General features: G+C 44.1%; 1 protein-coding gene across 1 annotated transcript in view; it reads right to left on the reverse strand.

The window, feature by feature from the left end:
• Positions 1 to 12,906, reverse strand: part of GCC2 (GRIP and coiled-coil domain containing 2) — a 69,863-nt gene that overhangs the window by 5,815 nt on the left and 51,142 nt on the right. Inside the window, exons 18-21 of the mRNA XM_066577505.1 lie at positions 12,471 to 12,647; positions 9,444 to 9,661; positions 5,927 to 6,121; positions 334 to 479 (exon numbers count right to left, since the gene is read on the reverse strand). Of these exons, the coding sequence (XP_066433602.1) occupies positions 334 to 479; positions 5,927 to 6,121; positions 9,444 to 9,661; positions 12,471 to 12,647 (736 nt within the window). The remainder of the gene's footprint in view (positions 1 to 333; positions 480 to 5,926; positions 6,122 to 9,443; positions 9,662 to 12,470; positions 12,648 to 12,906) is intronic.

Genomic DNA, 12,906 nt, shown 5'->3' on the forward strand with positions numbered 1-12,906 from the left:
CATTCAGAATGTCTAGCATGTTATGCATAGCATAAGCGCACTATTCTATGGTCGTAGTGCATTAGCACGATACTGTTGGTGAATCATCTGTATTTCTGTCAGCTTACAGACACGTTTATGTAGGGCTAACCAGGCTAAAAAAGATACAGTTCCTGACCTTCAGGAAACACAGCTCATCCATTGTTTTATCAAACAAGTGTGGACCACTCTCTGTGTCATCTTGTGTTCAGCTATCTATGCAGACTGCCAATCAGCAAGGGAACACATGCTGTATACAGACTGGGTCCTCAGGGGTGTGCCGTTGCATAAAATGATCATTGAAACAAGACTTACGGTCACTTGCTCCATGAGCATGGCATTGGTTGCCTCCGTCTCATGCAGAAGACCGCTCAGATGGTCAACACTCTTTGATGTTGTGTTAAGCTTCTCGGTTAATTCTTCCTTAGAAAGTTCTGGCTGCCACTGAGAAATGTCTGCGGCTGAAAACGGGCACAAATGGAAAACATAAATAGCATCATCACTTGGGTAACGGAAGAGTTTTCAGCACTTCACCGGTATACTGCAGCAATTGGGGTGTTCCCAACACAAATGGGAGTTTTCAAAAAGCTACGGTAGTTAATGGATTCCTGGAATAATTGTTGTAAATCATCCCTTAGAAAAATAAAGGTCAGCAATATAACAGAGCTCAGAACTAAAATACAAATATTCATTCAATATTCATTGTTTTTAAGGCTAAAAGTGAACAGTATAGAAAATGAGTCTAAAGAATCCGCAAAGAACCTCAAATGTGAATGAATATATTAAAAATAAATTCCATTTTGTGATAGAACCCTTATTGATGCCTACTAGTGCCTATTGGTACTAGAGCCAAAGAGCTGCAGAACCTTAAGGGGACCCGTCTATTTTAGTAAATACCGTATATTCCGGCGTATAAGGCGACTGGGATTATAAGACACAAGAAGAAAAAAGAAACACAGCAGCACTCCAAAGATTCAGCCACACCGCTGGTGCAAGGCACTATGCAATAGCCCAGTTAGGGTCCCGACTCCCTGGGTCCACCGTTGGTCAGCAATGTAGAAAGGAAGAACCAGGCAGCATTCATTAAAATCCTCTTCTTTATTGAATAACCATGAGGAAGCAAGCAGCCACGTATCGACCCTGTGCTCGGGTCTTTATCAAGCTAAATAAAGACCCGAGCACAGGGTCGATACGTGGCTGCTTGCTTCCTCATGGTTATTCAATAAAGAAGAGGATTTTAATGAATGCTGCCTGGGATTATAAGACGACCCCCCAACTGCCTTATACGCCGGGAATACGGTGTCAAAAAAAAAAAAGCAGTACTCACCTCCCCCAGCATTCTGAGGCGCTGCTGCAGGCTGTCATTCCCTCCTCGTCCCCGACAAAGAATTGCTTTCTGGATGCGGGGCTTGAAATCCCCACCTCCAGAAAGCTAATGCTGTGATTGGCTAACTCACGCGGCGTCAGCCAATCGTAGCCATTCAATGACGTCACTGAATGGCTGTGATTGGCTAACTCAGGCGGCGTCAGCCAATCACAGCCATTCAATGACGTCATTGAATGGCTGTGATTGGCTAACTCACGCGGCGTCAGCCAATCACAGCCATTCAATGACGTCATTGAATGGCTGTGATTGGCTGACGCCGCCTGAGTTAGCCAATCACAGCCATTCAATGACGTCATTGAATGGCTGTGATTGGCTGACGCCGCGTGAGTTAGCCAATCACAGCATTAGCTTTCTGGAGGCGGGGATGTCAAGCCCCGCTTCCAGAAAGCAATGCTCTGTTGGGGAAGAGGAGGGAGCGACAGCCTGCAGCAGCACCGCAAAACGCCGGGGTAGGAGAGCACTGGTTTTTGGGGGTTTTTTTTACACCTTTTTTTTTTGTATACGACAACCCCCGACTGCAGAGCAGATTTTTCGGGGTTAAAAGGTCGTCTTATACGCCGGAATATACGGTACTTGTATTCCCCATGAAATAATAATTCTCAAGCATCTTTTCTAAGAACTCTGCATTGTCCTGTTCCTCTGTTAATCACCTAAGAAATTAAAAATGTAGCTAAACTTTTTTTAAAACTTCTAATATGTTATAGTGACATGTCAGAAGTTTTGATCAGTGGGGATCTGGGTGCCAAGACCCCCGCCCATTGCTAGAATGATCTGGCAGAAGTGCTCAGCTGAGTGAAGTGCCCATTCGGCTCTTGCCATCACTGCTCAGAGCGATGTAGTGGCTCCACAGAATGCGTATGGAGTCTGTACACTGCTGCAATGACAGCTGAACTGACACAACACTCAGCTGAACACTTCTGCCAGTTCGTTCTAGCGATCGGTGGGGTGTCTCGGCACCTAACCCACACGGGTTAAAACTTCTGACATGGCACTATGACATGTCAGAAGTTTATGAAAATTCGAGTTACCCTTTAAAAATAAATTGGCAAGTGGATGTTACTAGATGGGCGTGTCTCTACACAGTCTGATGTTGCCCAATCAGAGGTGACAGTGCCAGACTGTGTGGGGGAAAACCCATCTGACAATGTAAATGGTCAAATGCAGTTTCAATTTGTTCATAAATTTCTAGGAGAAATAACAAATCCGAGTTCTATGAAAAGGTGCTCCTTAATTGCTCTTTATGGGAAATACAAGTATAGTAAAAAAAAAGACATGTTAGCAGAAGTCCCAAAAGCTTGTTAATCGCCATTTTAACCCATTAAGGACCAAGCACAGTAAATTTACAGTGCTTGGTTCTGCTGCTTAAACCCAGCCAATAGTAAAAATACGGTGGGGGTTTAACGCCCCTGCTTCTGTAATAAATCAGAAGCATGTTGGGTTGTCAGTTGTTAGTCACAGCTGATAACCTGGTGGAGAAGGCAGGAGGGGGTTTTAACCCTTTCTGCCTTCTCCTTCCCAGAGTACACAGCGCTCAATGAGCACTATGTACTAAAAAGTGAAAGTATAACTCCCACTACACGAGTCGGCAGTCACGTGACCACCGGGATCCCCTGTCACAGCAGAGCTGCAGAGTCCTAGCAGACCCTGATCAGCTCTGCCAGTTACTATTGTCACTACAGGGGATGTTTTCTCCTGTAACTGGGGCTCCTATGGATGCCCCAGCTACAGTGGGAAAGTGTCAAATAAAAACAAAAACATGTGAATGTCCCCCAGAGGTCTTATATGACGTCATGGGAGACATAGATAGTAAAAAAAAATAATTATATAAATAAGTAAAAACAAATTTACAGAATAAAATAAGAATATATACATAAAAAAGAAAATAACCCAAAGCAGACACCAACCAAAACCATTGCTGTACGCGCCCTGTAATCCAAAACCATACATATTATATATCAAAACGTCCGAAACAAAATGAGGAACCCGTTCCTATACTTTATTTCAGCATAAATAAACAAATTAAAAATAAATAAAAACAATAAATGATTTTAAAAAATCATTGTTTTAGCTTTTTACCCCCAATAAAACTAAAAAAGGAAAAAAAGTCAGTGAAAAAGATATTTAAAAAAATCGCCCTATATGTCACGGGGAAAAAAAAACAGCAAAAATAATTTTCATAGGTGAAGTAAAAAAAACTAGGGCACTTAAACCACATGGGTAAAATCTAGAGATGAGCGAACATGTCCGTTACGGACACATCCGCACCCGGACACCGGCTTTGCCGAACACTGCAGTGTTCGCGCGTAAAGGTCCGGGTGCCGCCGGGGGGCGGGGAGATGCGCGGCGGCGCGGGCGGCAGTAGCGGGGAACAGGGGGGAGCCCTCTCTCCCTCTCCCCCCCACTCCCCGCCGCACCCCCCCGCGCTGCCACCGAACTTTTTTCGCCCGAACACTGAAGTGTTCGCAAAGTTCGGTGTTCGGGCGAAAAAGGGGCGGGGCCGAACGTGTTCGCTCATCTCTAGTAAAATCCCTAAAAACTGTCTGGTCCTTAAGGTACAAAACAACCTGGTCCTTAAGGGGTTAAAGCGATGTACTGAGTTTCTAGCATAAAAATGCCATTTGCATCATTCTATGCTTCCATGTGTTCCCCTTGGGGCTGCTGCTAATATGTGCTGCTGTAGGTGGGCTCCAGAGATACTATAGTCCCTTCTTACTTTTCAGACCTAAGAAGTTAAGGAGTCTCCTCAGCTAACCTATCATGTTACTGCAAAGCTCCGCTCCTTCCTTAACAAGCAGAAAGCTACTTGGAAGCATGCTGGCAGTTTTGTGGCAGACAGTTTGACTGCAGAATTATTTGTGCCAAATGTAATAAGAATGAGAAGTGGTAAAGAAATACTAAAAGTATTTTGTTTGCTGAACCAAGAAGCCTTTATCTGAAGACTGGAATCCATGGAACACTATGCTTGTAGTTTGCTTCATACATGTTTGACTTTTAAGCAAGTGCACAAAAAATTAATTCAGCAATTAGCAATTTAGCATGAGTGAAATTAAGAGGCATTGTCTGGTTCTCTGCTTCCTCTGATGGAATCCACTAAAGACCCTTTTACAAACAATGATTATCGCTCAAAATTAGCTCAAAAGCCATGTTTTGAGCGATAATCGTTGTGTGTAAATGTGCACCCATCGTGCACATTTTCATCGATCGCTGAGTTCAGGTCAGCTGAGTTGTCTCAGCTGTCACCCCCGTGGCAGAACAAAGGGAATTTATTCAGAGAACAGCGGGTGGTCTGTTCTCTGAACACAGCTCCTGGCGACTCACACGCTACTACTTGGTACTAATGGGCATTAGTACCAAGTGGTAGTTTATGCAAAATGATCGCTCAAAATCCATCTTTTGAGTGATCATCTTTGTGTGTAAATGGGCTCTTAGAGAACAGACCACCCGCTGTTCTCAAAATACATGCAAAGAGATACTAAAGGGCTAATTAGCCCATTAGTACCTATGCAAAATGATCACTCAAAACTGTCAGTTTCTGACGAATATTGAGCGATCATCTGTGTGTAAATGCACTTTAAGACTTTGCTAAGATAGTGATCCATCATTTATTTACGTTCTTATTTGATATATTGTTTATTTAGACTCAGTAGTCCAATCTCGGCTTAGGGCCCTCTAACATGGCACGATTGTAATCCCAGCGATAATCGCTCTTGTGCTTTTACACAGGAGCAGGGATGACTCAGTGAATGGAGTTGGAGTGGGCTGGAGATCTCTCTGACTGCTCGCCTCCATTGACGGTAAGCATCCAATAGCTTATAGATGAATGACTGCCTGTTTACACGGGCCGATCATTGTTTAATTTTTATGCCTGCACAAAGTGAACGACAAGCAAGCGCATTATCAGTCATCATTCAGTGGCTGCCAGCATTTACACTGAGTGATTGTCATAAGATTCCCGCGGTACAGTGTAAGGCCTCATGTCCACAGGCGGGTCAGATTCCGTGCAGGGAATTCTGCACGTAATCAAGCCCTCTCCACAGCCGGTGAGCCCCATTTACCTGTGTTTCACCAGCAGCGGGATCCCCAGCATCCGTGCGGATCCCTGCACTTCCGGGTTCACTGTACTGTGCATGTTCCTCACGGCTCGCCATCGGACATGTGTAGTACAGTTTTTTTTCCCCAAGTCTCCTACTTCCCCCGCGGGATCCGTTCTGCAGTGTCAGCTGTGGGTGTGCTGTGGATCGGACGGTTGCCACTGACTTCAATGGAAGCCGTCCCTGCAGGATCCGCAGGAAAAAGGAGCATGCTGCGATTTGTTTTCTGGACCAAAAGGTCTGCAAAACAAATCTGCACACTTAAATTGATTTGCGGACACCCCTATGGGCAGATTGATTTGTGGATCTCCCGAGTGGGTTCCGCAAATCATATCCGCCTGTGGACATGAGCCCTGAATCTAAACGATAATCACTTTGTGTAAAAGAACCCTTATTTGTATAGTCTTCTGATCACAAATACAAAGTTTACCAGTTTTTGCTTCGGATGAACTGAGAAGCTGTTCTAGCGTAGCTACATGTGTGCTGGCAGAGGACACCGATTCATTATCCGTGGTTTCCATTCCCTCTCCCTCTTCCCTGGCAATGGAATATAAATCCAGGATATGAAGATCAGCTGGTCTTCTTTCCCGTGAGCTTTTTAGAGGCTGCTGAGAACCTGAAGGACCTAAAAAAAAAAATACAAAAAAATACATGCAGGAATGCATAACTAACAACAGTAAACACAAAAATGTACAGCACGGAAGTGCCTTTTCCTTCCTACACCCCTCCTCTTCATTTCAGATGGAGTGAGAAGAATGACAGCAAGCATGAAAAAAAGAGAACACCACCACACCTACTCCATATTAATTCAGCATTCCAGTCCAGCACAGAATGCAGGGTGATCTGGAATCTAGGAAGAACAGGGCAGACATGTGCAGAAATAAATTATCACACTATAGTTTATTATGGCCATTGGTTAATCCAATCAGTTCTGATTAATGCCGAATAACACATTTAACCCTGGAGCACTAGATGTTCTTTTTGATAAAGCACATGTAAAGCAGCACATGCAATTTATCACATGTAAGTGACATTTCAAAAATATTCTGCACACTCTTGTGAAACTTGCTAATCCGTGTAGCCACAAATATACACTACCGTTCAAAAGTTTGGGGTCACCCAAACAATTTTGTGTTTTCCATGAAAAGTCACACTTATTCACCACCATGCGTTGTGAAATGAATAGAAAATAGAGCCAAGACATTGACAAGGTTAGAAATAATGATTTGTATTTGAAATAACATTGTTTTTACATCAAACTTTGCTTTTGTCAAAGAATCCTCCTTTTGCAGCAATTACAGCATTGCACACCTTTGACATTCTAGCTGTTAATTTGTTGAGGTAAGCTTGAGAAATTGCACCCCACGCTTCTAGAAGCATCTCCCACAAGTTGGATTGGTTGGATGGGCACTTCTGGCGTACCATACGGTCAAGCTGCTCCCACAACAGCTCAATGGGGTTCAGATCTGGTGACTGCGCTGGCCACTCCATTACCGATAGAATACCAGCTGCCTGCTTCTGCTGTAAATAGTTCTTGCACAATTTGGAGGTGTGTTTAGGGTCATTGTCCTGTTGTAGGATGAAATTGGTTCCAATCAAGCGCTGTCCACTGGGTATGGCATGGCGTTGCAAAATGGAGTGATAGCCTTCCTTATTCAGAATCCCTTTTACCCTGTACAAATCTCCCACCTTACCAGCACCAAAGCAACCCCAGACCATCACATTACCTCCACCATGCTTAACAGATGGCGTCAGGCATTCTTCCAGCATCTTTTCATTTGTTCTGCGTCTCACAAACGTTCTTTGTGATCCAAACACCTCAAACTTGGATTCATCCGTCCACAACACTTTTTTCCAGTCTTCCTCTGTCCAATGTCTGTGTTCTTTTGCCCATCTTAATCTTTTTCTTTTATTGGCCAGTCTCAGATATGGCTTTTTCTTTGCCACCCTGCCCTGAAGCCCAAAATCCCGCAGCCGCCTCTTCACTGTAGATGTTGACACTGGTGTTTTGCGGGTACTATTTAATGAAGATGCCAGTTGGGTACCTGTGAGGCGTCTGTTTCTCAAACTAGAGACTCTAATGTGCTTATCTTCTTGCTTAGTTGTGCAACGCGGCCTCCCACTTCTTTTTCTACTCTGGTTAGAGCCTGTTTGTGCTGTCCTCTGAAGGGAGTAGTACACACCGTTGTAGGAAATCTTCAATTTCTTAGCAATTTCTCGCATGGAATAGCCTTCATTTCTAAGAACAAGAATAGACTGTCGAGTTTCAGATGAAAGTTCTCTTTTTCTGGCCATTTTGAGCGTTTAATTGACCCCACAAATGTGATGCTCCAGAAACTCAATCTGCTCACAGGAAGGTCAGTTTTGTAGCTTCTGTAACGAGCTAGACTGTTTTCAGATGTGTGAACATGATTGCACAAGGGTTTTCTAATCATCAATTAGCCTTCTGAGCCAATGAGCAAACACATTGTACCATTAGAACACTGGAGTGATAGTTGCTGGAAATGGGCCTCTATTCACCTTTGTAGATATTGCACAAAAAAACAGGCATTTGCAGCTAGAATAGTCATTTACCACATTAGCAATGTATAGAGTGCATTTGTTTAAAGTTAGGACTAGTTTAAAGTTATCTTCATTGAAAAGTACAGTGCTTTTCCTTCAAAAATAAGGACATTTCAATGTGACCCCAAACTTTTGAACGGTAGTGTATATGTTCTCATTTGCCTCCCACAGAGTTCCAGGCAGAGTACACTTTACTACAAGAATAATCATATTAGGGTGAATGTAGAAGGGCGGAAATTCCGTGGTGAGATTTCCCGCAGAATTTCTGGCCGTGCCCGCTGCCAAAGGATTGCATTGGTTTATGCAATCCTATGCAGACAGACGCAATTTCAGCGTGTGAAAACTTGCGCGGTAAACAAATCGCGGCGTGTCCTATTTCTGTGCGAGCCTTGCAGAGGATCGCACAGAAACGTCACCGTTGACGCACTGGCCCTGCTCTACGCCCGTGCGGCTGTGCGCCAGCCACACATAGCAGAGCAGAGACTAAACGCCGGGAGGAGGTGAGCCATGGGTCACTGCAGGGGCACGGGTCGCATCCCGCTGCGAGAATTCTTGCAGAGAGATCCGACCCGGTCGTCTGCTTTCACCCTTAAACACTTTACTGATTAGGTAAGAATTCCAATTGGTATAATACAGAAAATAAAAGTGATACAGATTTATAAATATATTTACATTGTTTTTTTTTGTCATAACTCCATTTAGAAATATGGTTTTTTACCAGATTCTATATATATGAAGCCACTGTAGTACTTCTTCATACAGATTTCTAAGGCCTCCCTCACGCAGATGTTGTTGTACAGCGTTTAGCGCTGCTTTGTCAGCGCAGCGCTTAACTCTGTACAAAGCTCCCATTCATTTCAATGGGCCTGCTCACACAAGCGTCAAAGCGCAGCATTTCCAACGCTGCGCTTTGACAGTGATGCATGTTCCATCTTTGGCCGTTTTTGGCCCTACATTGCCCACTGAAATGAACGGGCAGCGGTTTTAGCGCTGCCGAAAACGCGGTACAACTTGGTATTGCTTTTTTGGCAGCGCTTTACGCCCAAGCTACACTGCCTGAGAGAAAAAAAAAGACTCAATACTCACCTTGCAGGTGCCATCAGGGGGTCCCCGCCGGTGTGTTCGGACCTTCGGGCTGACTGCCCAGCACTTGTCAAGCCAGCAAAGCATCTATTGTTAGAGACAGGGATCGAATTCCCTGCCTACCAGCAAGAGATTGCTCTGATTGGCTGAGTGACAGCCCTCTCAGCCAATCATAGGCAGCGCTGGATGCACCAATTACAGCCATTCAATGCAGTGTAGTTCCTTTAATCTGTCATAAACAGGGTTTGAAAGATGTAGGATTATCAAATATTCTAGATTATCAGGATTTATGTGAAACTTACTTGTAATAGCAACCTCGCTCTTGACTTGGAAAAGTTGTGCTTCTACTTTAGACAGCTGCTGCTGTAAAGTCTCCACCGTCTTCCTATGATCGTCCTGCAAATGTCTCACTTGGTCCCTGAAACTGTTCCGCTGTACCTCATTTTGGGCACTCAGCTGACTGACCACCTGAGCATGCTCCGTCTTTAGGACCATGTTCTCTGACTGTAGTGTGCACAGCCTACAAAAGAAAAGGCATTTAAGAAAAATGTTATATAGCAAAAAAGGACAAGGTATGATATTACAATGAGGCTGGTTCCACACACGGTTTTGTAGCAGTTTTTCATGCAGTTTTTGAGTGAAAGCCAGAAGTGGATTCAAAATATGTGTTAAATATAAAGGAAATGCTTCTACTTCTTCCTGCCGATTCCATGTTTGGGTTTGACTCAAAAATGTGCCACAAAAACCTGGTGTGAAACGATCAAAGTGCATAAAGTGACCTTAAACTCAAAAAGCGAATCGCATATGAAAATGGCTGTTATAATTTAGATTTGGAAACAGAAAAAAAATTGCTCAAAAAGGACTCAGATGTACCCCTAAGGTCTCCTGCACACGGGGAGAAATTCCACGGGGGATTTCCTGCAGAATTTCCGCCTGTGCATGCTGCCATAGGATTGCATTAGAAAATGCAATCCTATGCAGACGGCTGCGATTTGTCCACGTGAAAAACAAATCACGGCATGTTCTATTTCTGTGCGGGTCTCGCAGAGGCCCGCACAGAAATGTCACTGGTGATGGGCCGGCTCCTCTCTGCGCATGCGCCGGCTGGACGGCAGCCGGCACATAGTGCAGAGAGAAGATGCCGGGAGCGGGTGAGCCGTAGGGCTGTAGGACACCTTTTTTGATACACATGTATGGCAGCTTTTCGTACTTCAGGGAAATATTTCCCGCATACCCACAATACGGCTGCATGCCCACCTTTAAACTGTTTTTGCTTATGTTAGACCTCTTCTAAAACCTTAGTTGCTTTCTTTTTAGAAGGATTTTTAGGGAAATTTATGTTGTCATAGAAATGTTATTTCTATGTAAACCTTGCCTAAAAAAGCCCCTATAACAGTCACAGCAGAAGTAATCCCTTCATGAAAACCATAGTACATAACAGGCAGCCACAAACAAAGCTGTGACTATTTTCACATCACATTATGTAAATACTAGGGATGAGCGAGCGTACTCGGAAAAGCACTACTCGCTCGAGTAATTTGCTTTATCCGAGTATCGCTGTGCTCGGGTCTGAAGATTCGGGTGCCGGCACGGAGCGGGGAGCTGCAGGGGAGAGCGGGGAGGAACGGAGGGGAGATCTTTCTCTCCCTCTCTCCCGCCCGCTCTCCCCTGCTCCCCGCTGCGACTCACCTGTCAGCCGCAGCGGCACCCGAATCTTCAGGGACGAGCACAGCGATACTCGGATAAAGCCAATTACTCGAGCGAGTAGTGCTTTTCCGAGTACGCTCACTCATCTCTAGTAAATACGCTTAGCGTATTGGAAAAGCTGCCTGTACATATGCTGGATGTGTCCATAGGTCCCATTCATCCAACGGAGGCTTTATAAAAAAAACAAAAACTGTACTTTTTGCCTATTTGTATGTATTCTTTGTTCTATTTAACTGTATATTAAGGTGCAGCAGACAGTGGAACTCTAGATCACACAATTGTGGCCAGTGGGCAACATGTGACATTGTACGGCTATACAGTGGTGTACGTCAGAGCCTTCCCATGAATACTTGTGACAGAAGGCTCAGATGTGATGTGATCAGAGCCTTAGAATTGCATCCTCCTCATTCCAGTGTCACTGCAGGAAGTAGCGGTGCAACAGACAAATGATCCCTCACAATCCTTTCCTGTCCAGGTTTCTGATACAGTTTTGCAGTGCAAACGTAGTGACTTAGGGCCCTTTTGCAAGGGCCGATTCTCTAACCATTATAACGAGTGTTACAGAATGTTGGTCAGCGCTCAGTACTGTCGTTCACATACAGCAGATGATGGGAAGTATGGTCAGGATAAACAATCGGTAAGGCGGGTTTCACATCTGCATTGCTATCTCCAGTTGGAGGTTCCATCACAGATTCGGCTCAAAATACGGAAATCAAACCACTGCATGCAACGCTTTATCTTACTTCTAAAAGCCAGGCGGGAAGCAGATGGGGTCCATCCGCTGCTGTTCGGTTCTGTCCTGAAACGGAGCTGTTTGACAGTGCAAATTCCTTATTCCTGCTCCCTCAACACTGCAGGAAACCGGTATTCACAATGTAAGTGTGAAACCACCCTAATAATAATAATCGTTAGTCCCCATAAAAATGGCATTTACTGGCAGTACATTCCTGTTTACATCGGGAGATGTGATGCCTATTGGAGCATTTTTACGAGCAGACAACAAATGAGCATTTACTTGTCCAACAGCTGTTGGCAGACATCTTCACACGGGCTGATGAACATTTGTGCCCAATTATTGGCTTGCGTAAAAGCTCTTTAGATGGACATGTGCCATTACTAATTGGCCAATCCAGCAAAAGAGATCCTTGATTGTGCTGAACACTTACCTGCTCTACCAAAATTTCTGAATCTCTATTCATTTTGGTACAGATTCTGGGCAACTTGCAGAGTTGTCTAAAACTACTAATTTTTTGCATGTTTCACATAATAAAACTCTAATAAAGTACACAAAAACACGTTAAATACTAGGCTCCAAAGTGTCTATGACAATGTACACACTACTACACATCATGGAACTAATGTGAACATATTCATTACAGGGTCAGCACGCTCAATGAAGATCTTCAAGCTGTGAGTCAAAGTAGCTCAGTGTGGGTCCATTTCTCAGATCAAGGAGTGTTCTATAATCTCAGATCAAGGACTGTTATCTTGACATGCCATAAAGACAGCTAAATAGAGTATACACTTTACAGAAGCAAACAGTCTGCTGAACCACCAAAGAAATCCTGAAGCTTAATAGAACAGAATTAAACCCAAGTGACTAAGGTAAAGGAATGACTCACTTTTCCCTCAGCTCTGCCTCCTTCGTTACAGTCTCCTGCAGCATCTTATTATGTCTCTCCAGCAGCATGTCATGTTCCGTCTGCAGGGACTGCAGTTCTGCCGTGTTCATCTGTAACGTGTGCTTTGTTTCTTGGAGCTTGGTTTTCACTTGATCCAGCATTGTCTGCAGATGATCCCTAAAGCCAAGTCAAAAGTTAAAAATGTGCAAACAGTTCTAAACACAGACAGTAAAAACAAATAAAATAAATCTTGTTATTTGTATAGCCAACTTATTCCGCAGCGCTTTCAAGTAACTTATTTATTACCCCCAGCAAGCTGGGTACTCATTTTACCGACCTTGGAAGGCTGAGTTAACCTCGAGTCGGCTACCTGAAACAGATGGGGATTGAACTGGCAACCTTCAGGTCATGAGCAAGAGCTGAGGACTGCCTTTCT

Source organism: Eleutherodactylus coqui, chromosome 1 (assembly GCF_035609145.1).
Source record: "Eleutherodactylus coqui strain aEleCoq1 chromosome 1, aEleCoq1.hap1, whole genome shotgun sequence".
Lineage (NCBI taxonomy): Eukaryota > Metazoa > Chordata > Amphibia > Anura > Eleutherodactylidae > Eleutherodactylus > Eleutherodactylus coqui.